The sequence below is a fragment of the Bos mutus genome, chromosome 1 (genome assembly GCF_027580195.1).
Source record: "Bos mutus isolate GX-2022 chromosome 1, NWIPB_WYAK_1.1, whole genome shotgun sequence".
In the NCBI taxonomy this organism is placed as follows: Eukaryota; Metazoa; Chordata; class Mammalia; order Artiodactyla; family Bovidae; genus Bos; species Bos mutus.
In genome coordinates this window covers 138,658,870-138,682,578 of record NC_091617.1, presented here as the reverse complement: position 1 = coordinate 138,682,578, position 23,709 = coordinate 138,658,870, and the positions used below count along the sequence as shown (strand labels likewise).

Sequence of the window (23,709 nt, the reverse complement as noted above, 5' to 3'; positions counted from 1 at the left end):
CCTCAAAAGCTCTTGTTACAATGCTAGTGTTTTTAGTCAATGGATTCTTGGGCTGGAAGTAATCTAGCATTTCAACATGGGGAGCAGCACAGCCCCCACAATAGACCCAGCCCACCTGGCTCTAAAACCAGTGTGCTTTGCATCTTCACCTTCCTGTCTACTGCCCCTATGCATCTTGCTTTATCGCGATCCAAAAAATATTCATTTTCCTTGTTTTTTGGATAATGTTCTCACTTATTTTCAGTTCTAACAACATTACTGATTGACACCTCAAATTGAACCTCAGAAGGAATCTTATTTGAGTTGAAAGGAAGAGATTGGTCTCCCCGTGGTGATAGAGGATGTTGTGTTCCAGTCAGGTTCAGTCTGAAGGACAGGGACCCCTGGTCCCACTGCTCTAGAAGCATGGATTCCCAAAGCCTCCAGGCCATGCTGAGTGGGGTCCCCAGCCATCCTCAGTCAGTCCCCAGAAACCAGGAAGAGCACTGAGAATTCTTCAGGCACCAAAAAAGTGGAGCACCAGGAAATAACTTTTTTGTTTTTATTTACTTATTTTTTTGGCCACACCATGTGGCATGAAGATCTTAGTTCCCCAAGCAGGGATTGAACCTGTGCCACCTGCATTGGGAGCATGGAGTCTTAACCACTGGACCATCAGGGAAGTTTCCTGAAAATACTTTTTAAAATCCTGGAATTTTAACAGTTTTAAGCATGGAAATAATTATCATGTGGAAGTCCAAGACTTTGCTGGATCCTCTACGTTTATGTCAAGGTGAAGTGTAGTGTCCATTGTGAATCAGCTTTTCAGAGATAAATAAAAGATAAACTCTAGGACAGATCACATAAACTTTTATTATGTTAATTTCTTTAATTCTCCTAACCAATCTCTGGGCTTCCATGATGGTTCAATGGTAAAGAATCTACCTGTAAAGAGAGAGACGTGAGTTTGATCCCTGGGTCGGGAAAATCCCCTGGAGGAAGAAATGGCAACTTACTCCAGTATTTTTGTCTGGGAAATCCCACGGACAGAGGAGCCTGGTGGGCTACAGTCCATGAGGTCACAAAAAATCAGACATGACTTAGCAACAACAACAGCAACAACCAATCTCTAGGATAGGACTTATCCTCATTTTGTAAATGAGGAAGCTAAGAATCAGAGGATCTCTGGGTGCACAACCCATGTGGACCAGACCTTCTTATTAGGCTGGTGTGGAGCAGACAAAAGCCTAGGAGATTCAGAAGTCCAAATAACCAGAATGTTCTTCAACCATACCACAATAGCTAATGTCAAAAATAATCATCTGAAGGCAACAAGCAATCCTTGTCTGTTTTGAATTAAAATTTGTTATCCATAGTTTTCATTAAAATTCAGTGGGGTTAATAATGGATCTGTGACATACAGGATAACTCCCAAGGAAAAACAAATTTCCATCAAATATGGGTCAACAGGGGTTCACTACTTTTCATTTCTGTTTCTTGGAGAATAAAAGTATGTTGTTGTTTAGTTGCTAAGTCCAACTCTTTTGCAACCCCATAGACGGTAGCCTGCCAGGTCCTCTGTCCATGGAATTCTCCAGGCAAGAATACTGGAGTGGGTTGCCATTTCTTTCTCCAGGGGATCTTCCGAACCCAGGGATCGAACCCGTGTCTCCTGCATTGGCAGGTGACTGAGCCACCACAGAAGTCTGAATAGAGGTATAGCACAGAGGTAATTCTCCAAGGACAAACTAAACCCAACAGGAGCTAAGTCTAGGCAAGTAGCCCAGTTAGGCAGGACAATGCACGTCACGTGAAATATCGCACTAAGAGAGCTAGTCCAAGTAAAAGAGGTAGATAACATGGTGCCTGGCAGACATGCAGAAAGTGCTCATCAAATCATATAGTGCTAGTAAAATTAAAAGTACAATTAAACTGACATGTAGCCAAACATCAAAACTCTGACTTTAAGAAAAAAAATTCAAATAAGAGTAGATGGAGGTTTTAGGAGAGAAAGAAAGACAAAGACGGACACACACTCAACACTTGGGTAGTCCTGAGTGGCACCTTGAGGTATCCCTTGGGTAGTCCTGAGTCCATACAACAAAGTGCCTGTGGTTTCCAAAACCATGAACTTACTCCCACCCTAACACTGATAAACTCACCCTGAGGTTGAGCCTGCCCCCAGACAAGGCCACTGCCTTCACATATCTTGGAGTATCTCAAAAGACTTCATTTAGAAGATGTGTACTTATATTTATTAATTTTATTTGTACTATTTTTGTTAACAAAAGACCATGTTTTTCTTTCTATCACTGCATTGATATTCACCTAGAAAAGGAGAGTCAGAATCCTACAAACTAGAAAATAATCTTTTGATGTGCTCAGATAGGTAGATATTATTTTAGAAAGAAAAAAAGGCATAGCATCTGAATGACACATCAAAATAGCCTTATATCCTTGCAAATAATGAAGTAGGAAATGGCAACCCACTCCAGTCTTGCCTAGAAAATTCCATGGACACGGGGACCTGGCAGGCTGCAGTCCATGGGGTCTCAAAGAGTCGGACATGACTGAGCACACACGCCTTGCAAATAAACACACAACCATCTCTTAACCTTCTCAGGGTGTGAAGATCTGTCTTCTTTGAGGGGTTGGCTCAGGCTTCCTTCCATGAGAAAGTCCTTTCCTTCTCTACTAATTTCATGCATTTCCTTTCAAGGACTCTAAAAGCCAATGTATCTTTTGAAAGAGCAGATGAGCTAATGAACTACAAATCCTTGTACCAAAAATTTAAAAACACATACAAATCTATGTGAACAAAAGTAAATTACCTTCTTTCTCTGTCCTGGAGACACAGCAGCAGAATATTATAATCAGAACAATGATCAGGATCAAAAGCAATGACAATGACACAGCAAGTAGAACTATGGCCCAGGTAGGCAATGATGTACCTGGTTTATCAATACTGTCTATAAGGTAGAAAGGAGAAAAAAATATATTTTAGTGATGCTTGCCATTGTCAAGGGTATGTAATCACTGAATCTGCCACACCATAAATTAGAATACATTTTCCGACAATATTGTAACTATTGGATCTGCTACAGCCAGATGTCAAAGGCCAAGTTCCCTTCAGTGTGATTAAATATTCAATGTTCTACAGTATCTTCCATTACTTTCTCATCCATTTACTGCTACTAATAAATACCTGCCTAGTAACACAGTCCAAACATTCTCTGGTCAATGCCTCTAACATTCCTGAGAGGTGGATAAGCTAGGCTGTGCCACTCCCTAAGGTTGGAACAGTGGTTTCCATGCTCTGATATCATTTACTTACTCAAGAAATGCTTATTGACCAGATACATGCCCAGGAGTAGGATTGCTGGATCAAAACTCTAATTTGAAAAGCAACAGGCACCCCTTTGTTCACAGCAGCACTATCCACAATAGCTAAGACTGGAAGAAAGCTAAATGTCTATCAACAGATGAATGGGTAAAGAAGATGTGGTACACAATGGAGTACTAGTCAACCACACACACACAAAAAAAAACCGAAATAATGCCACTGGCAGCAGCATGGGTGGACTTAGAGATTATCATACGAAGTGAAGTAAGCCAGAGAGAGAAAGACAAATATCATATGATATCACTTGTATGTGAAATCTCAACTACAACACAACTGAACATATTTACAAAATGGGAACAGACTGACAGCTTCAAACACAAACTTACAGTTACCAAAGGGGAAAGGGGGTGGAGGAGGGATGAATTAGGAGTTTGGGAATAGTGGATACAGACTATTACATATAGAATGAATAGACAATAAGGTTTACTATATAGTACAGGGAAATATAATCAAAATGCCCTGTGATAAACCATATACCACCTGATGTGAAGAACTGACTCATTGGAAAAGACCCTGATGCTGGGAAAGACTGAAGGCAGGAGGAGAAAGAGACGACAGAAGATGAGATGGTTGGATGGTATCACCGACTCAATGGACATGAGTTTGAGCAAGCTCTGGGAGTTGGTGATTGACAGGGAAGCCTGGTGTGCTGCAGTCCATGGGGTCGAAAACAGTCGGACACGACTGAGTGACTGAACTGGACTGACCTATTCAGTGTTTCAAGTCATGCCTCATCACCGATTTATTTTCAGGAATGGAAACAACCGGTAAACTCTTGGAGTTGCTGTTATTTTATTTACATTAATGTATCCAGCAGTACTATAACATTGTAAAGGTGCTTCCCCCCAGAAAGTAATGACAATGATGATGTGATTTCCAAGTTGTTCATGGCAAAGTCATGTTCCTTAGAAAGAGTTTTGATGTACACAGCTTTAAATAGGGTTCTGAAATCATGATCATGCAAACTACATTGTGCTAATTAAGCAAGCCAGAAGTAGTAAGAAAATTTGTAATTATTCTAGAAATGTCTAGATAATTTTAAAAAGTGCAATCAAAACAAAAAGGAGAGCTGGGGAGAGAAAGAAAGAGAGAAGAAAAGCCATTTTGATCTTTCATGGCCATGCCCTAGTGGGCACTTTCCAATACATGTGGTATGGTTGTCTAAATTGAAATTTAATCTAATTTAAATTACATACAATTATATACAATTACATACTCAGCACCAGTCATACCAGCACATTTCAGGGCTCAGTTAGCCCAAATAAAGAACCTCACCTTCATCAGGGAGAGTCCAGTGGGATCACACCACCTTCCCAATCTTTCCCTGATGGCTAATAAATGCATGAAAAGACGTTCAACGTTGCTCATTATTACAGAAATGCAAATCAAAACTACAATGAGGTATCACCTCACATTGGTCAAAATGGCCAGCATCAAAAAATCTACAAACAATAAGAGAGGGTGTGGAAAAAAGGGAACCCTCTTGCACTGTTGGTGGGAATGTAAATTGACCAGCCATTATGGAGAACAGTATGGAGATTCCTTTAAAAACTAGGAATAAAACTACCATATGACCCAACAATCCCACTTCTGGACATATACCCTGAGAAAACTATAATTGAAAAAGACACATGTACCCCAATATTCATTGCAGCACTATTTACAATAGCTAGAACATGGAAGCAACCTAGATGTCCATCGACAGATGAATGGATAAAGCAGCTGTGGTACATACATTCAATGGAATATTACTCAGCCATAAAAAGTAAAACATCTGAGTCAGCTCTATGAGGTGGGTGAACCTATAGTCTATTACAGAAGTAAGTCAGAGAGAGAAAAACAAATATCATATACTAGTACATATATATGGAATCTAGAAAGATGGTACTGGTCAATCTATTTGCAGGGCAGCAATGGACACGCAGACATAGAGAACAGATTTATGGACATAGTGGGGGAAGGAGAGGTGGGACAAATTGAAAGAGTAGCATGGAAACAAAATTTTTAAAAATTACCATATGTAAAATAGATAGTGGGTGGGAATTTGCTGTATGACACAGGGAGCTCAAACTCCATGCTCTGTAACAACCTAGAGGGGTGGGACAGGATGGGAAGTGGGAAGGAGGTTCAAAAGGGAGGGGACATTTGTATGCCTATGACTGATTCATGTTGATATATGGCAGAAACCAACACAATATTGTAAAGCAATTATCCTCTAATTAAACATAAATTTAAAAAACAACTTTATAACAACATGTTTAAGTTGATCTGTTTAAATGTGAATTGCTTTTCAAGAAAGTCTGTCACTCAACTCTGGGTGCTTGGGTAGCATCTCAGTGTAAATGTGTGCTATTTTATTAGATATCAGTCATTAGAAAAATATTAAAACAAGAGACTTTCTATGAAGAAAAATAGGATTTGCTTGTAAATCAATGGTCTCCCCACACTTTGGAACCAGAGACTATAGCTGAAAAATGTCTCTTGGATTTTCTTACTTAGAGTTTTCCTTGAAATCATAGTTTAAAAGTTAAAGGCTCAGAATAAGTTGCATGAATGGTTATAGATGATCACTAATGCTTTGATGAGAAGGCAATGGCAACCCACTCCAGTACTCTTGCCTGGAGCATCCCATGGATGGAGGAACCTGGTGGGCTATAGTCCATGGGGTTGCTAGGAGTTGGACACGACTGAGCAACTTCACTTTCACTTTTCACTTTCATGCATTGGAGAAGGAAATGGCAACCCACTCCAGTGTTCTTGCCTGGAGAATCCCAGGGACGGGGGAGCCTGGTGGGCTGCCGTCTCTAGGGTCGCACAGAGTTGGACATGACTGAAGCAACTTAGCACCAGCAGCAGCAATACTTTGGTGTTGACCTCTGGGTGCTGACCTCTGGATGAGCAATGATCCCACTGCAGAATAATCCACAGACTTATCTCAAAACAAGCGCTGAAATCCAGAGAACTCTGAATTTTGAAGAACTATATAATATAAAAAGATATTTTCCATTTGTCCTTCATGCAAAGCTTCTCTGCATTACCTATGATGGCCTTTTTATATTTCTTTCTTTTTTAAACATCTCATATTCAATGCCACCTTAAATGTCTGTGAAACTGGCCACTATAAGGTCCATTCTTCCTATACTTCTCCTTCTATCTAAACTAAATTGTTCCCACAAAGACTGCGTCTTATTCTGCTTATACCCCAGGCAACAGGCATATTAAAATTGGGCATGTTGAACCAATGAATCAATCGATGGATGGATAGATGAAGAGACTGTTTCCTTCTGACTCTGCATGGAGAAGAGAAATCTGTACACTACACTGTCAGCTGCAGCTGAGCCAGAACTGGGACTCACCTTTCTCCTCATATTGAGATGCTTGGACAAGGATTACAGGACTTTAGAAAAGTCAAAACTAATATGTATCTCCACATCAGCCACCATTCTTCTGAGGTAAGCTAGGACAGATAGAGGTAAAAAGAGATTTACCCCCCCAAAAAAATGAAGGGGGAGGTAACAGAATTATCACTCCCCATATCATCCTCCCTAGCCCCATAAATGGAGCTTTAAAACAAGTCAGTCCTTAAATTGGGAGTTTCAGATTAACAGATCAGTCAGTCAGTTCAGTCACTCAGTCATGTCGACTTTTTGCAATCCCATGGACGGCAGCATGCCAGACTTCCCTGTCCATCACCAACTCTCGGAGTTTACTCAAACTCATGCCCATTAAGTTGGTGATGCCATCTAGCCATCTCAACCTCTGTCATCCCCTTTTCCTCCTGCCTTCAATCTTTCCCAGAATCAGCATCTTTTCAAATGAGTCAGCTCTTCAGATCAGGTGGCCAAAGTATTGGAGTTTCAGTTTCAATATCAGTCCTTCCAATGAATATTCAGGACTGATCTCCTTTAGGATGGACTGGTTGGATCTCCTTGTAGTCCAAGGGACTCTCAAGAGTCTTCTCCAACACCACAGTTCAAAAGCATCAATTCTTCGGTGCTCAGCTCTCTTTATAGTCCAACTCTCACATCCATACATGACCACTGGAAAAACCATAGCCTTGACTAGACGGACCTTTGTTGGCAAAGTAATGTCTCTGCTTTTGAATATGCTATCTAGGTTGGTCATAACTTTCCTTCCAAAGAGCAAGCGTCTTTTAGTTTCATGGATGCAATCACCATCTACAATGATTTTGGAGCCCCAAAAAATAATCTGAAACTGTTTCTACTGTTTCCCCATCTATTTGTCATGAAGTGATGGGACTGGATGCCATGATCTTAGTTTTCTGAATATTGAGTTTTAAGCCAACTTTTCACTCTCCTCTTTCACTTTCATCAAGAGGCTCTTTAGTTCTTCTTCACTTTCTGCCATAAGGGTGGTGTCATCTGCATATCTGAGGTTACTGATATTTCTCCTGTCAATCTTGATTCCAGCTTGTGCTTCTTCCAGCCCAACGTTTCTCATGATGTACTCTGCATAGAAGTTAAATAAGCAGGGTGACAGCCTTGACGTACTCCTTTTCCTATTTGGTACCAGTCTGTTGTTCCATGTCCAGTTCTAACTGTTGCTTCCTGACCTGTATGCAGATTTCTCAAGAGGCAGGTCAGGTGGTCTGGTATTCCCACCTCTTTCAGAATTTTCCAGTTTGTTGTGATCCACACAGTCAAAGGCTTTGGCATAGTCAATAAAGAAGAAATAGATGTTTTTCTGGAACTCTCTTGCTTTTTCCATGATCCAGTGGATGCTGGACCAATTTGGTCTCTGGTTCCTCTGCCTTTTCTAAAACCAGCTTGAACATCTGAAAGTTCATGGTTCATGTATTGTTGAAGCTTGGCTTGCAGAATTTTGAGCATTACTTTACCAGCGTGTGAGATGAGTGCAGTTGTGCAGTAGTTTGAGCATTCTTTGGCATTGCCTTTCTTTGGGATTGGAATGATAACTGACCTTTTCCAGTCCTGTGGCCACTGCTGAGTTTTCCAAATTTGCTGGTATATTGAGTGCAGCACTTTCACAGCATCATCTTTCAGGATTTAAAATAGCTCAACTGGAATTCCATCACCTCCACTAGCTTTGTTCATAGTGATGCTTCCTAAGGCCCACTTCACTTCACATTTCAGGATGTCTGGTTCTTGGTGAGTGATCACATCATCGTAATTATTGGGGTAGTGAAGATCTTTTATGTATAGTTCTTCTGTGTATTCTTGCCATCTCTTCTTAATATCTTCTGCTTCTGTTAGGTCCATACCACTTCTGTCTTGTATTGAACCCCTCTTTGCATGAAATGTTCCCTTGGTATCTCTAGTTTTCTTGAAGAGATCTCTAGTCTTTCCCATTCCATTGTTTTCCTCTATTTCTTTGCACTGCACCACTGAGGAAGACTTTCTTATCTCTCCTTGCTATTCTGCATTCAAATGGGTATATCTATATTTAAATAGATAAACAACAAGGACCTACAGTATAGCACAGGAAACTATACTCAATATTTTATAATGATTTAGGGAAGATAATCTGTAAAAGAATATATACCTGGATCACTGTGCTGTATACCTGAAACTAACACAGCATTGTAAATCATCTACACTTCAACTTAAAAAAATAAAAATGAGATAAAATACAGTATATGGTCAAAAAACAAGCCAGTCCCTTAACATCAGTCACAAGCAGAGAGTAACATGACTCATCCCCTTGCTCCACAGAAAGCAGACTCCCAAGCATCACCTGAAATGCTTGCTGTGCTCATGGATTCAGAGCCAGCTCCCTCGATGCCAAGTCAGGGGTACCCCAGGTGATTCTGAGGCAGGTGGTTGGTGATCCACACTTTGAGAATCCCTGAGTGCAGTCAAGATATAAATACTGCCCAAGCAAACTGCCACATTCCAGGGAACCCCTATATTCTCCCTCCCACTGATATGATGACAAAATTATTAAACCCAGAACTGCTTTAGGATATTCACACTCTGTCCACTCTTCAGAAGCCTTGTGACTTAGAGAGCTTCGGGTTCCATGTCAATAGAACAATCAAATTTCATGGTCACCGTGTGTCTATGCTCCCTTTAGCCTGGGGCTCACGTGTTAGTAACAATTCTCAGCCCACCAGGCTGTTCAGAAACTCAAGAGGCACGGGTCAAAGTGCCAAACACTGTGAGGTCCAGCGCGTGTGTTCCAGATTGCAGTGCTCATCTTAAATTCGGTCTGATGAACTCTTTTTACAAACTGAAGTTTGAAAAAAATAGAAGCTTTTATAAGAAGGGAGCCAGCGTAGGTGGGTCTGGTTCAAGATTCAAGAGAAAGGCATGAAATCCTTACTGGAAAAGTCAACACACTGTTGACTTACTCAAACGCTCTATCGGGGCGTTTCCTTTGCTGCTGGAAAAAACTCTCAGCATGCCAACTTGGGTCAGCTGTTTCTTAGCATGACAATCTTCCCCCTAATCTTGTACAGCAAGATAACCCTAGGGAGGGCCTATTTGAAGGAAGGGAGGCCACCTCACTGGCATGGGAGACAGAACCAAGAAAGAGAGAGGGTGATATTGCACCCTGCCTGCCTCTCGTGTCCCTTAGTTTAACCACCAACTTCAAAAGAGGGATGCCTGCACTCACCTAAAAGCCCCAGGCTCTCATCAACATGGCAACTTACATCAGGAACCACACAGCTCAGATTTTTGCTTCCTATTGGCTGTGACCTCGCTACACTGGGGGTCAAATCTCCCACAGAGTTTCCCACCTAAGAAAGATTTATGCCCTCTCTCTGCTCCAGGGGAACCCCAAGAAAAGCATGGGGTGTGCGTTTTAAACAGATGTAATTTAGGATTGGAGCCACAGAGAGGAAACTTCCTTCAGTTCAGTTCAGTCACTCAGTCATGTCCAACTCTTTGCGACCCCATGGACTGCAGCATACCAGGCCTCCTTGTCCATCACCAACTCCTGGAGCTTCTGCAAAGTCATGTTTATTGAGTCAGTGATGCCATCCAACCATCTCATCCTCTGTCAGCCCCTTCTTCTCCCGCCTTCAATTTTTCCCAGTATCAGGGTCTTTTCTAGTGAGTCAGTTCTTTGCATCAGGTGGCCAAAGGATTGGAGTTTCAGCTTCAGCATCAGTCCTTCCAGTGAATATTCAGGACTGATTTCCTTTAGGATGGACTGGTTGGATCTCCTTGCAGTCCAAGGGATTCTCAAGAGTCTTCTCCAACACCACAGTTTAAAAACATCAATTCTTCAGTGCTCAGCTTTCTTTATAGTCCAACTCTCACATCCATACATGACTACTGGAAAAACCATAGCCTTGACTAGACGGACCTTTGTTGGCAAAGTAATGTCTCTGCTTTTTAATATGCTGTCTAGGTTAATCATAGCTCTCCTTCCTTACTTTAATAATAACTTTTAATTGATATCACAGTATGTATATATATATGTACACACATGCATATATATCACAGGTATCTATGTTTAGCATGAGGCTAAGTTTTAAATGAGCAAGGCTTCCCTGGTGACTCAGTGGTAAAGAATCCACCTGCCAATGCAGGAGAGAACGGTTCAATCCCTGGGTCAGGAAGACCCCTGGAGAAGGAAATGGCAACCCACCCCAGTATTCTTGCCTGGAAAATTGGATGGACAGAGGAGCCTGGCCAGCTACAGTCCACTGGGGTCTCAAAAGAGTCAGACACTGCTGAGCAACTAAACAACAACAATTTTTAAATGAGCACATTTACAGTGGGTTGAAAGAAAGAGAAACAATAGTCCTATATTGATAAAATGAAAATCATGACAGCGAACAGAAAACACAATCTTGGAATGATCTCATCCATTACCCAACCCCTTCATCGTGCAAATAAGACACTCAGGATAAAGCTCCATTAAAGGTTAGCCAAGGGTGCTCAGAGCAGGGAAGCCCCAGAGTCTCTGACTCTTTATTCTGCCACGTTGGGTCTCTAATCTGGAAAATTCCTGCCTGGAAAGTTGCAGCCCAGGTCCTATAAGAATTAGGGACTCTCAGTGGACACCAGTCCCTGATTTGTGTCTTAGCAAAGGGTGTGGGCACAATGATTCAAGATGGAAAGCAGATTTGCAGGTACAGATGGATATACTACGGGCCTCTCTGGTGGCTCAGGTGATAAAGGATCTGCTTGAAATGGAGGAGACCCAGGTTCGATCCCTGGGTATATACCTGTTACCTGTTACCCACAAACAGTGACTAAGTAAGGTTACCTCCAAGTTCAACACCACCTGCCTTCCTCCCTACATTCCCTCCCATAACTGCCTGCACGCAAGGACTGCAAGACTGAATTTACAGTGTGACTTTAATCTCAGATCCGAGATTGTCCTTTTCCCATCTGTGAAGAAAAGGAAAATAGATCCCAGGTGCTCTCACAGAAGTGCTCAGAGTTTTAAAAGGGCACATAGACTTTCTCAAAACCAGCAGGATGACTGCAAAATGTCACCACCAGAATGTGCAAAATATGCTCCTATGTGGACCAGAAAGGACATGGGACATCACTGAAGCCACAAATAAATGAGAGCCGTGGCTCACTCTCCTGTCCTGTAGGCTCTGGTGCAGGCACCGGGTGTTTTAACCCACTTACTTCTCATACCAATAACCACTCTAGACGGTAGGGATTATTATTATCTGTTTCACAGATGAGAAAACTGAGGCTCAGAGAGATTAAGTCACCTGCCTAATGCCACACTGTGAGTAAGAAGGCAAGCTGGGAATTGAGTCCACACTGTCTGGCATCAAGCTGTGAAGAGTAGCATCTGATGAGGCTGGGCTGGGAGGCTGAGCCTTAGAAAGTTTCCATTTCAGTAGCTCCTAATCCTGCTTGCTCAGTAATTTGGGAGCTTTTTAAAATAATAATAATAATAAATTCTGGCTTCCAGACTACACAGACTGAGACAGAACTCTGGGGTGGGGCCTGAGAATCAGCATAAGTGTTAAAGCTCCCTTAACAAGCAGCTGAGGAGGGGAAATGCATATCCTATTCTCTTCCCTGCCCCTCATTTTACCCACAAGAAAACTATGCCACGAAGAACTAGGACTCGCCCAATGTCACGCAACTAGTGCCCAAACTCCAACAAGGACGGTCACACCCACCACTCTTGTCTGCTCTCAAAAGGACCACGTCCCACAGAACTCAGATCTCACCAGGAATTACCAGTCTACAAGGCAATCATGTGTCCTAAAACTATGGCTTCACTTGCTCAGTCTACAGCCTGAACACTTGTAAGTTTGCAGAGAAAATGACCCAGACGGTCAGACAGAGGGTTGAGGGAGCTTGGCCCAAGGCAGGAGTGAGGGTGGTTTTCACCTTCTCGCTGTCTCTATGTCTGCGATCTTAAAGTCTGTATTACCTCTATAATCAAGAAAATCAATTTAAAAAGACACCAGCATGCGCCTTTCAATACACTTTTCTTTATAGAATCAATAAGTACTTCATGCAACCTTTTGGCTTAAACTCATCAAGCTTCCTAAGCTGTCAATGTCACTTTCCTCAAGGGCTCAAAAGGATTACCCCCAAATGAACACAAACTCCTTGCACTTTTAGGAAATGGGTGGCAGAACTGATGCTTTTATCTGATTCCTGAGGAAGCTTGAACAAGCACAGCCTCATGCACTCTCGGCTCTTCATAAACGTGGCTTGGCTTCCAGAAGCCAACTCCCCTAGCCCAGGTGGTAACGAGGTCTTCAGCTACTAAAACTTGCATAAAACACACAACACACCACCAGCCACCAGCTGCTCTCGATCTTGATGAATAATTTAGAAACAAATTACCCATCTCCAGATGAGTCCAATAAAATGGGACTCATTGCAATATACACATCACGCTCTCCTCTGTGAAGCTGTTGGATCTCCAGATGCCATAATTAAGCTGCTCACTTCACTGGTGCCGGGCTAAGAAGAATTCAGCCGAGTTAAACCCTATCAAGGGAAAGTGAATGCCCCTCCCCTTTCCCTACAAAAGACAAACTTTGAGAAGCCAAAAGATTCAAAGCCTATGTTAGTTGGATCTGGAACACCTTCAGTCACACCAAACAATGAGACTGTCACTTCAGCAAACGCAGTTTAAATTCTGCGGGCCCCTTTGTAGTGCCTGATCACCTTCGGCAGGATATAGAAGAATTTGAAGCTCTGTATGAACAGCATAGTAATGAGTATGTTGTCCGTAATAAGAAGCTGTGGGACATAAACCCAAAACAGAAATGTTCAACTCTATACGAGTAAGTGTCTTAACATTCCAACTGTTACATTGAGGCTGTCAGTAAAAGATCTTAAGTTGTTTTAAAAAAAAAAGACAAACTTTGCAGACAAGCTCATCTCCAGATCCATTTCTCCAAGGCATCATTAGTCAGACCAGAGCTCTTTGTTGCATTATTGCCTTAATAAAGTGTGTGGTTTGAACAGTTTCGTACCATTTGGTGCTAATAGAACTTTTTTTTTCAATCTTCCCTTTCAAACCCTGGACCATACTTTGTCACATTTAAACTGCCTGAAAGCAAGCTGGGTTGGCTCCTTGGAGAGATGGTCAATTCCAGGCCAGAACAGGGGTAATGCAAAGAAAATTTGGAACATTTTAATGAGCCAAGTGCTCAGAAACTAAGAGGGACACGTCAGGACACCAGAGCCAGCTGGAAAGGATTCCCCCTGGTCAAAATTGGAATATCAAAACGGATAGTGATGGGAGTAAATTACAATGTATTGGATAAAAATGAGTCCACACCAAACTGTAAAAAAAAAAAAAGAAGAAGAAGAAGAAAGAAAAGGAAGAAAGAGACAGCGATGTCTCTTCTTTGCAGAAGAATGTGTGTGCTCATTTGTTCAGTCACGTCCAATTCTTTGTGACTCCCTGGACTGTAGCCTGCCAGGCTCCTTGTCCACAGGATTATCCAGGCACGATTACTGGAGTGGGTTGCTGTTTCCTACTGCAGGGGATCTTCCCAACTCAGGGATGGAACCCGTCTCTTATGTCTCCTGCACTGGCAGGAAGATTCTTTATCACTGTGTCACCTAAGAAACCCATTACAGAAAAATGACAACTAAAAAATATAGAAAAATGGTGGAACCAGAAAATCATTCTTTTACAACCACCAAAGAAATAAGTGATTTGGGCAATGACTTATTCATGAATGCAAATATTATTAGGTGAAAGACTGTCAAGAAACAGATATTCACACAGTACTTGTAGATTACATATTAATTATAAAAGCTAAAATGTACCTTTACAATAAAGAAATCTGGGGGATGGTGCTTTAATCAGATGATCAAACTTATTACCAGTAATCAATAAAACTGGCATCATGCGCCCACATGACATTACTCATAACTTGGCAAAAATATTTGACCTTCATCAAGAATGTTGGGAAAACTCAGACAAATCCATATTGAAGGGCTTCTTGCGATAAAGGTCTGGATCCTTCAAAGATGTTTTTATTAGAAAAGACAAAAAAGGTGGGAGTACCACTGGATATTAAAGGAGACCGAAGAAGACATGACAACCAAAGGTAACACATGGTCTTTAGCTGGATACTGGCTTGGGGGGAGAAACATCTAGAAAGGACAATGGGAGAAATTTGAATATGAACTGAATATTGTATAATAGTATTGTATCAATGTTAAAGTTCCTGACTTGCAAGAACATTGGAGTTAATTAGAATGGCCTTGTTCTTATGATACATATCCTGGGGTATTTAGGGGTAAAGTGTCATAAACCTCCAAGCAAATCTTAAACGGGAAAGAAGGAAAGAAGGGAAGGAAGGAAGGAAAGAGAGAGAGGAAAAAAAATTGTAAAAATAGGGAGGGAAGGATGGACAGAAGACAGGGAGGGGGAAGACAAGGAGGGAGGGAGGGAAAGAAAAGATGAGAGAGAGAAGCAAACGTGAGAAGGTGTTCACATCTGTTGTGTCTAAGTGAAGATACATTGGTACTCCTTGTACTATTCTTGCAACTCTTCTAAAGGTTTTTAATTGTCCAAACTAGTAAGGAAAGCAAGTTAGGTTTGAATTCTAGCTTCCTCTTCATATACATATATAGTCTTAGTAGGAAATAAACTAAATTCTTTGGAGTCTCATAAGCTGAAATAAGTTAACCCTGACTTAAAAAAAAAAAAAAAACCACAGATCTCTGTGATCTTTACCATCAAAAAGACAGATATTCACAGAAGCAGGTCAAAGCTCTGGCAGTCCTGAGCTCCCATTTCTGTTGGCAATCACCAGCTGGAGCTGGTCCACCTGCTCTGTGTGGATAGGGCATGCTGTCTGATTCCTAACAAGCCCCTACAATCTGTCTCCTACCTGACACGTGTATTCACCCATGCTTTCATTTTTGTCGTCTGCCTGGTCTCTGGGGGTGTCTGAGTTGGAGAAAAGGGCCAAACATCAAGAGCGTGGGCTTGTGCTGGTACTACACTGGGGATGATCACCTGTAGTATAAAGTTCAGGGTAACAGGATCCAAACACATTAGGCTCTAAATGGCTTTTTACAGGTTCACAGAGACATCATCTGTTGTGCAGTGAATTGTCTCTCCCCAAGCTTCCCCGGTGGCACTAGTGGTAAAGAACCCACATGCCAATGCAGGAGACATAAGAGACCTGGTTTCAGTCCCTGGGTCAGGAAGATCCCCTGGAGGAGGGCATGGTAACCCATTCCAGTATTTTCGCCTGGAGAATCCCATGGACAGAGAAGAGAGCTACAGTTCAAAGGGCTGCAAAGAGTTGAAAAGGACTGAAGTGACTTAGCATGCACACATGCAAAATTCATTTGTTAAAGTCCTATATTCTAGAGCCTCAGAATGTGACCTTGTTTGGAAACAGTATTGTTGAAGATGGAATTTAGTTAAGATGAGGTCATCTTAACATCACTGGATAGAGTGGCCCCTTATCCAATATGACTGGTGTCTTTATTTTTTTTTTTTTTTTTAAAAGGAAGTGGGTGGAGTTTGGACACAGCCACACACATAGGGAGAACATCATGTGAAGACGAAGGCAGAGATCAGTGGCAGTGTCCATAAGCCAAGGGACACCACAGATGGCCAGCAAGCCACCAGAAGCTGTGTTACAGGGAAGAACCAATTACAGCTTCATTTGGATCTGTTTCTTTAACCTTTGCTTCCTGCTGCTTTTGTTCACTGAAAGGATACTGCCCATACAAAGTGGCTTGCCTCAGAAAACCCTGCCCCTCTACCTGAATGTTAAACCAAAATGTCTTTGTTCAGGCCCCTGTCCACATGTGGGTGGCAGGATGAAAGAAATAAATGCATCCCCTGCCTGAGGATTGCCATTCTAGGAGATATTTACAAGATTAATGGCCTCTTTATACTTTGTTTCCTCACCCAACCCCCTATCTCTGTTCTGTAAAAGAACCTGGCATCCAAACCCCAATAAGATGGTTATTTTGAGGCATTAGTCTGCCACCTTCTCAGTCAGCTGACTTTCTGAATAAAGTCATATTCCTTGCCTCAATATCTCATCTCTTGGATTTATCCGGCTGTTGTGCAGTGAGCAGAGTGACCTTGGTTCAGTAACAGCTGGGGGAGAGGTCTGGAACAAACTGGTCCTGAGAAGAAGCCAACCCTGTCCACACCTTGATCTCAGACACCCAGCCTCCAGAGCTTTGAGAGAAACCATGCCTGTTGTTTAAGCACCCAGTCTGAGGTTACATGGCCCCAGGACACTCACACACCTTCCAGGGCTGCTCACAGTGGGAGGGCAGAGTGGACAGGTAAGCAGATTCGACACACACTGGCAAGGCCACCTCTGCCATCTACTATAAACATGGACATGTTCCAAACAATGCTCCCCTGTCGTCTCATCTTTACAGGAGAATATAACAGCATCCACTCATGAGAAAGCTGTGCAGGCTAATTTGGTTAATATCTGAGAACCACTTAAACTAGTGTATTTAAAGAGGAGATACATTGTTTGGTGTGTATACATATAGCTGATTCACTTAACTGTACAGCAGAAACTAACACAACATTTTTTAAATCAGTATACACCAATAAAAATTTTAAAAAATAATAAAGTAAAACACTGAGCTGGAAAAAAATAGTCTTTACTTAATAAGTGATATGTAATACTGTTTTTTATTTTTGTTATTATTAATCTTGCTATGGCTGTAACTTTGTTCCAAACTTTGGAAGATCTTAAGTGAAGATATTTTCATAGTGGGAAGAGTTATGCAACATGGGAGAACTCATCCTGGCTTCGGGATCCCTCTGTGCCATCAGCATTCGACCTGGAACAGAGTGTAGTCCTTCTCTGGGCCTCCTTTCCTTTCACTTTTCCAAAATGTAGGTGTGAAAGCAAATCTCCAGCCCCGACCCCTGTGCTTTCTGAGCCCAAGCAGGCTCAGAGAGGCCCCATGAAGATGTGTGGTCAGAGTCTGGCATTTGCCAAGGACCCTGTTGATGATGGCATTATCAATACAGTGAACACGTACTTAAGCAAACTCCGAGGACAGGGAAGACTGGCATGCGGCAGTCCATGGGGTCAGGGGGTTGCAAAGAGTCAGACATGACTTAGTGACTGAACAACAAGGACCCTACAGCAGATTCTCTTTGGATCTAAATTTTGCAGGAGGAGAAGGGGACGACAGAGGATGAGATGGCTGGATGGCATCACTGACTCAATGGACGTGAGTCTCAGTGAACTCCAGGAGTTGGTGATGGACAGGGAGGCCTGGCATGCTGTGATTCATGGGGTCGCAAAGAGCTGGACACGACTGAGCGACTGATCTGATCTGATGTCATCTTGTACATTTTTTTAAAAATGCATAGACCTGGTACTTTCAGATATACTAGATTTGCTGTGTAAAAAAAATGATCCCTCCTAATTCCACTAAGGTTGGAAGGAATCCCTGAGAAAATGCACACCTTCCTCAAAAGTTAGAAGAATCCTTTCCTATTGGTGCAGGGGATGGGATCAGACAGGAACAACAGGTGAGAGCTAGAGAAAAACACTGAATTCAAGAATTTATATCTGAAAACTTAATGCTCTTTTTTAAGTAGCTGTCAAGATTCTCAGTGATTTCCAAATGTAAGTAGAAAAGAGAGAAAACACTTGAAGAGGGAATTTAAACGTGAAATTACAGGGTCAAGAAGCTGACACAAGTCCTTTGTCTCCATCACCATCCCTTCCTGAGATCAAGGTCACCATATGATTTTCCTGAGCATCGTTGATTAAGCAGCACAGTACATAAAATGTAAAGCATGCAATAATAATTTACTTTATATGAAGCAAAAAGTCTTCACTTACCCAAGGGAGGCTGAACCACAGTGAGATTGACAGTTACAGACTCACGGACGTCCAGCCCCTTCATCTCAGCCACACAAGTCACAGTGCCATTGCCCTGTGGTGTCAGAGCAAGGACGCTCACTGCACTTTGAAGGTCCTCAGGCTCCAGGATGGAATAATAGCTCGAATGGCTCACGGGAACCCTTATCTCCCAGGAAAGATCTGGGAGCAGGGTCCAGTTCAGTGCACGGCAAGTCACATTACAAGGCTTATCCTCAATGACTACAAGGCTGCCTCCAGGAATGAGCAACTGCCCCATGACTAAAGGAGAAAAGAGAAATGTTCGAGGGAATGATCATGCCTCTCAGAGCCAGATTTTTCCAAAAATTTTCCTTTAGATCACATTGCATGAGCGCTGTCTTCCCCAGCCCAAATTGACTGTGTCTGTATCCGGAAGCCGTAAGTCAGGTTTGATCTGTGTATTAAGCTTACACCTGTCAGGCTCATGGAAGAAGGGGAGGTGGCTCACCAGAAAATACAGATTCCAGAGAAAATGAATAAATAAAAAATCAGGATCCAGGGACTTGGGAAGCATACTTAATTCAAACACTCGTGTTCTCTTTCAACATGTAATTTTTTTCTATTAGTTTTGATTGCATTTCCTCTTTCTGTTCTATTCCATTTATCTAGAATCCCTATTATATGCATATAGAAACCCTGGGACTCATTCTTCAGGTGGTTATCTATTTATATCTCTATTTAATTGTATTCTTTCACCGAATTCTTGGAAATTTTTAGGGACTTGTCTTTCACCTTCACTGATCATTTATTTTGTTGTTAACTATAACAAATCTGTAGTTCACATCTTTCCATGTTTTTTCATTTTTTCACTTAAGGGTTTGTTTAATTGTCTTAAAGCAATATTCTCTGATTGTTATTACTTTTTGAAAATATCCTCGTTAAATTTCACAGGCAATAAACAATAAGCATTTTCTTAAAAAAAAAAAATCAGGACCCAGGGAAATATAAATTACATGGGAAAGATGGGATGAATGTGCCCACCACAGAGGGCTACAGGATCACTGCAGCAGAGTGGCAAACTTGTCCTGGGCTGCCCTAAGAATCAATGCAAAAAGGGAAAGAACCTTTACATTCTTTTCATTGTAGAGAGAACACATCTCAGAGTTTCATGATGGAAGCAAGTCTCTCCTGGCCTTCTTTGATTCATTTTTCTTTATTTTGGGACAACACATTTTAAAATATAATTTCCTATGATATTGCCTTAAAATATTTTTCTAGGTACAAATTAGATACAAATCTAATCTAATCATAGAAATAATTACCTTAAATCCTGTATCAAAATATATTAGATCAATTATTTTAAAGTTTTTAGTAAAGACTCCCTTGCATATGCCAGGGCTCACACTGCAAATAACCCATTTGAAAATAGCACTTGTATGTGCTACTATTACTAAAATAACCTGAGGATTGGCCCCGGAAAAGACACAGCCTTAGTGAATTACATAGACATTGAAACATTCAAATTAAAATTACCTAAAACTCCCTCTCACATTTTATAATGGAAAAAACACTGGACTAAGAATCAAAGAATCTGTTCTGGATCCTGACTTTCCCACAAAATTGTTATCACCTTGGGCAGATCACTGAAATTCTCAGGCTCTCTTTTTACTACCTGGTGAGCAAGAGGCTTTAACTTAGATCAGTGGTTCCCAAACATTTTGGTTTTAATACCTTTCATATTCTTAAAAACCGCTGAGGATGCCAAAGAATTTTGGTTTAGGTGGGGTCTATCTATATTTCCCATATTTGAAATTAGAATTAAATATTTGCTTATTTTCAAACACATATTTTAAAATAACATCAGTAACCCATTACTTGCCAGATGGCTCAGAAGATAAAGAATCTGCCTGCAATGCAGAAGGCCCCAGGCTTGATCACTGGGTCAGGAAGATCCCCTGGAGAAGGGAATGGCTAACCATTCTAGCATTCTTGCCTGGAGAATTCCATGGACAGAGGAGCGTAGGGGACTATAGTCCAAGGGGTCACAAATAGTCAGACACAACTGAGCAACTAACACTTTTGCTGGTTAATATGGATTAACATATTTTTATGAAAAATATATTTAACCCAAAATAAATTAGTAAGAAAAATGACATTGTTTTCTATTTATGCAAATCTCTTTAACATCATGTGGCTGCCTTCAATCTGTTGGCATATATTGCTTTCTTGGATTATATAAAGAAAACATGAAAATCTAACTTCACACAGATATATGGTTGGAGTGGTAAAGAGGTTTTTCAGATAATCATGGCTATTCTTTAATACTACACCAAAACTTGACAAGTAGTGTTTTCTTAAAGTTTAGTTACTCTGTGGAGGGCTTCCCTGGTGGCTCCGATGGTAAAGAATCTGCCTGCAATGCGGGAGACCTGGGTTCAATCCCTGGGTTGGGAAGACCCCCTGGAGAAGGGAATGGCTACCCACTCCAGTATTCTGACCTGGAGAATTCCATGGACAGAGGAACTTGGCTGGCTACAGTCCATGGGGTCATCGACCTTGCAAAAGGTCGTACACAAATGAGCGACTTTCACACACACTATAAACTGAAACCACACAAATAAACTTTTATTCCGTTACATTAGAATTCATTGCTTTAGCTGGCACTTTGAGTGGATCTTTTATCCTTGCATGATTTTGTATTATACATCAGCCACTTGGAAAATGCCGGTCCACTAAATTATGCAGACCTTCCCAGTGTACAGTGGGAAACTCCCTGTACATTCATGACAATGCGTGAGAAAGGCAATAACATCTTAGTATGACTGTGGAAACATGTATTCTCATAAACCACCCTGAAAGAACATGGGAAGACGCTGGGGAGTTTCCAGACTAGACTGAATGGAATCAGCTCTGAAAGCCCTTCTTACTCTGAAATGTTAGATTTCCCATTATTTCTTTCTTGGATAGTGTCTTAGAGTAAGTGAAGCACATTAGTTATCTCAAGGATTACTGTAAATATAATGAGAGAGGAACGGATTTGTCCCTCTGCAGGCTGCAGGGGTTTGTGCTTATTCTTTTCATTTCATTCATTGTTTCATGATGGAGATGTTTAAGAAGACAGGAACTGGAGTGGAATACTGCTGCTTTAGTGATTACAAAATCACAAAATCACGCCAGTCTTAGTGGCCCTCAAAACACCTAAGGTCTAGATTTCAGTGTGTGATTAATTGGTGGATTGGGCAGTAAATAGAAACACTCAATCTGAAGCATTTTCTTTTTCAGTATGTATAGGTGATCCACTTTTTCCCACTCACGGGCTTTCACAAAGGTCATCCAGTGGTGTGAAACACTTTTCACAAGGTGATAGCTAGAACATCCACATAGATTTAGGATGACTCAACATGCAGTTATGTAAGCTCTCTTTATTTTTCTTGTGGATACACGGGAAGAGGAAAAAGACAGTCTTTTGAAGTAAACTGAATGAAGTGCCATTCAGATCATTACAATCAAGATAAATGGATGCAGTTCTGTCTCAATCTGTGGGTTCCTTCCACGCGATCTTGGGGAAGACTGTATCTTCCCTAGATGCTTGTTCGTCCATCTGTGTTAAAAACCAAAGGCCACAGTAATTATCAACATTAAAAAATGCACGTTTGCAGTGTTCAGGCGACTTTATAGATTCATAGCTTCCGGCAAGATGCTATAAAACCACATGGATTTAAGAATCTGATATGCCAAAAGCATAGCAACAGCAAGTCATGTCTTTGACCTTGTTTCCTTGATCCAGAGGTATTTCTCCATTTTGCCTGTTTTCTACAGACCTTCAAAGCACCTCTCATATGGAACCTGCTCCCTGGAGCCAACCTAGAATACTTCATTGAGTCTCTCATCTCCCTTCACAACTTGAACCTGACCTTGTCTCCCTCTCATTGCACTGGCCAGCATCTACACTGCACCGCTGTTGTTTATGCCCTTGCATTATCCACTTTGTTGTTGTTGGTCAGTCACTCTATCGTGTCTGACTCTGTGACCCCATGGACTGCAGCACACCAGGCTCCCCTGTCCTTCGCCATCTCCTGGGGTTTGCTCAAACTCATGTCCACTGAGTCAGTGATTCCATCCAACCATCTCATCCTCTGCCAGCCACCTTCTCCTCCTGCCTTCAATCTTTCCCACCATCAGTGTCTTTTCTAATGAGTCGGCTCTTTGTGTCAGGTGGCCAAAGTACTGGGGCTTCAGCTCCAGCATCAACTCTTTTTTTTTTTTTAATATTTATTTGGCTGTGTTGGGTCTTAGTTGCTGCACACAGGATCTTTGTTGCAGCCTGCAGGATCTTTCATGTGGCACACAGATTCTGTAGTTGTGGCAGGCAGACTTAGCTGCTCTGTGGCATGTGGGATTTTAGTTCCCTGACCAGGGATCAAACCCGAGTCCTCTCCTTCACAAGGTGGATTCTTAACCACTGAACCACCAGGGAAGTCCCTATCCACTTTTCTTGAATTCTTGAGGACAGGATTGTGTCTTATTGCACTTACCTTTGAGTCTTCCTTAAATGCCTAATGCAATGGCATGCTCCTATTGGGAACACAATAAATAATAGCAAATGACTACATGGAGATTGCTCTGAATCAGGTGCTGACCTAAAGGTGTTTATATAGACCTACTCTTTTGATCTCACAACTGCCCTGTGATGAGGAAACTACAGCACAAGGTCACTAAGTAGTATGTTCAAGGTCACACAGTTAGCGATAAAGCTGGAATTTGACCTGGCAGCCAGGCTCCCACGCCTCTGCTGTTAACCCCCAGACTTCTCTGGCCCCCAGCTTCATAGGCAGGAAACTGAAACAGACAGAGCATGGGGGTCTTCAAACCACCCTCAGCCAGTTTTTCATCTGATCCTCAGGGTAAACCTGTGATGTGAGCAGGGGAGCCTTATCTCCACTTTAAAGATAAAGAAATTGAGCCATTCCAGGAGTCTCCAAGGTGGGATGACAACAAAACCAGCACTCATATCTTTGATTCCTTGTCCTGTGCTCTTTCCTTTTACCACAAAGTAATAGAGCAACAATTTCATTGTGCAAACTAA

The 23,709-nt window shown here is 41.7% G+C and overlaps 1 protein-coding gene across 3 annotated transcripts in view; it reads right to left on the bottom strand.

Annotated features, from left to right (window-relative positions):
• The window catches only part of IGSF5 (immunoglobulin superfamily member 5), a 54,840-nt gene that overhangs the window by 16,157 nt on the left and 14,974 nt on the right, over positions 1-23,709 (bottom strand). Inside the window, exons 4-5 of one of the 3 annotated variants that reach the window (XM_005894605.2) lie at positions 18,624-18,923; positions 2,811-2,948 (exon numbers count right to left, since the gene is read on the bottom strand). The exons of 1 other annotated variant lie outside the window; for it this stretch is intronic. In XM_005894605.2, coding sequence (XP_005894667.2) covers positions 2,811-2,948; positions 18,624-18,923 — 438 coding nt within the window. The remainder of the gene's footprint in view (positions 1-2,810; positions 2,949-18,623; positions 18,924-23,709) is intronic. One more of the 3 variants, XM_070376400.1, reaches the window with a different exon arrangement.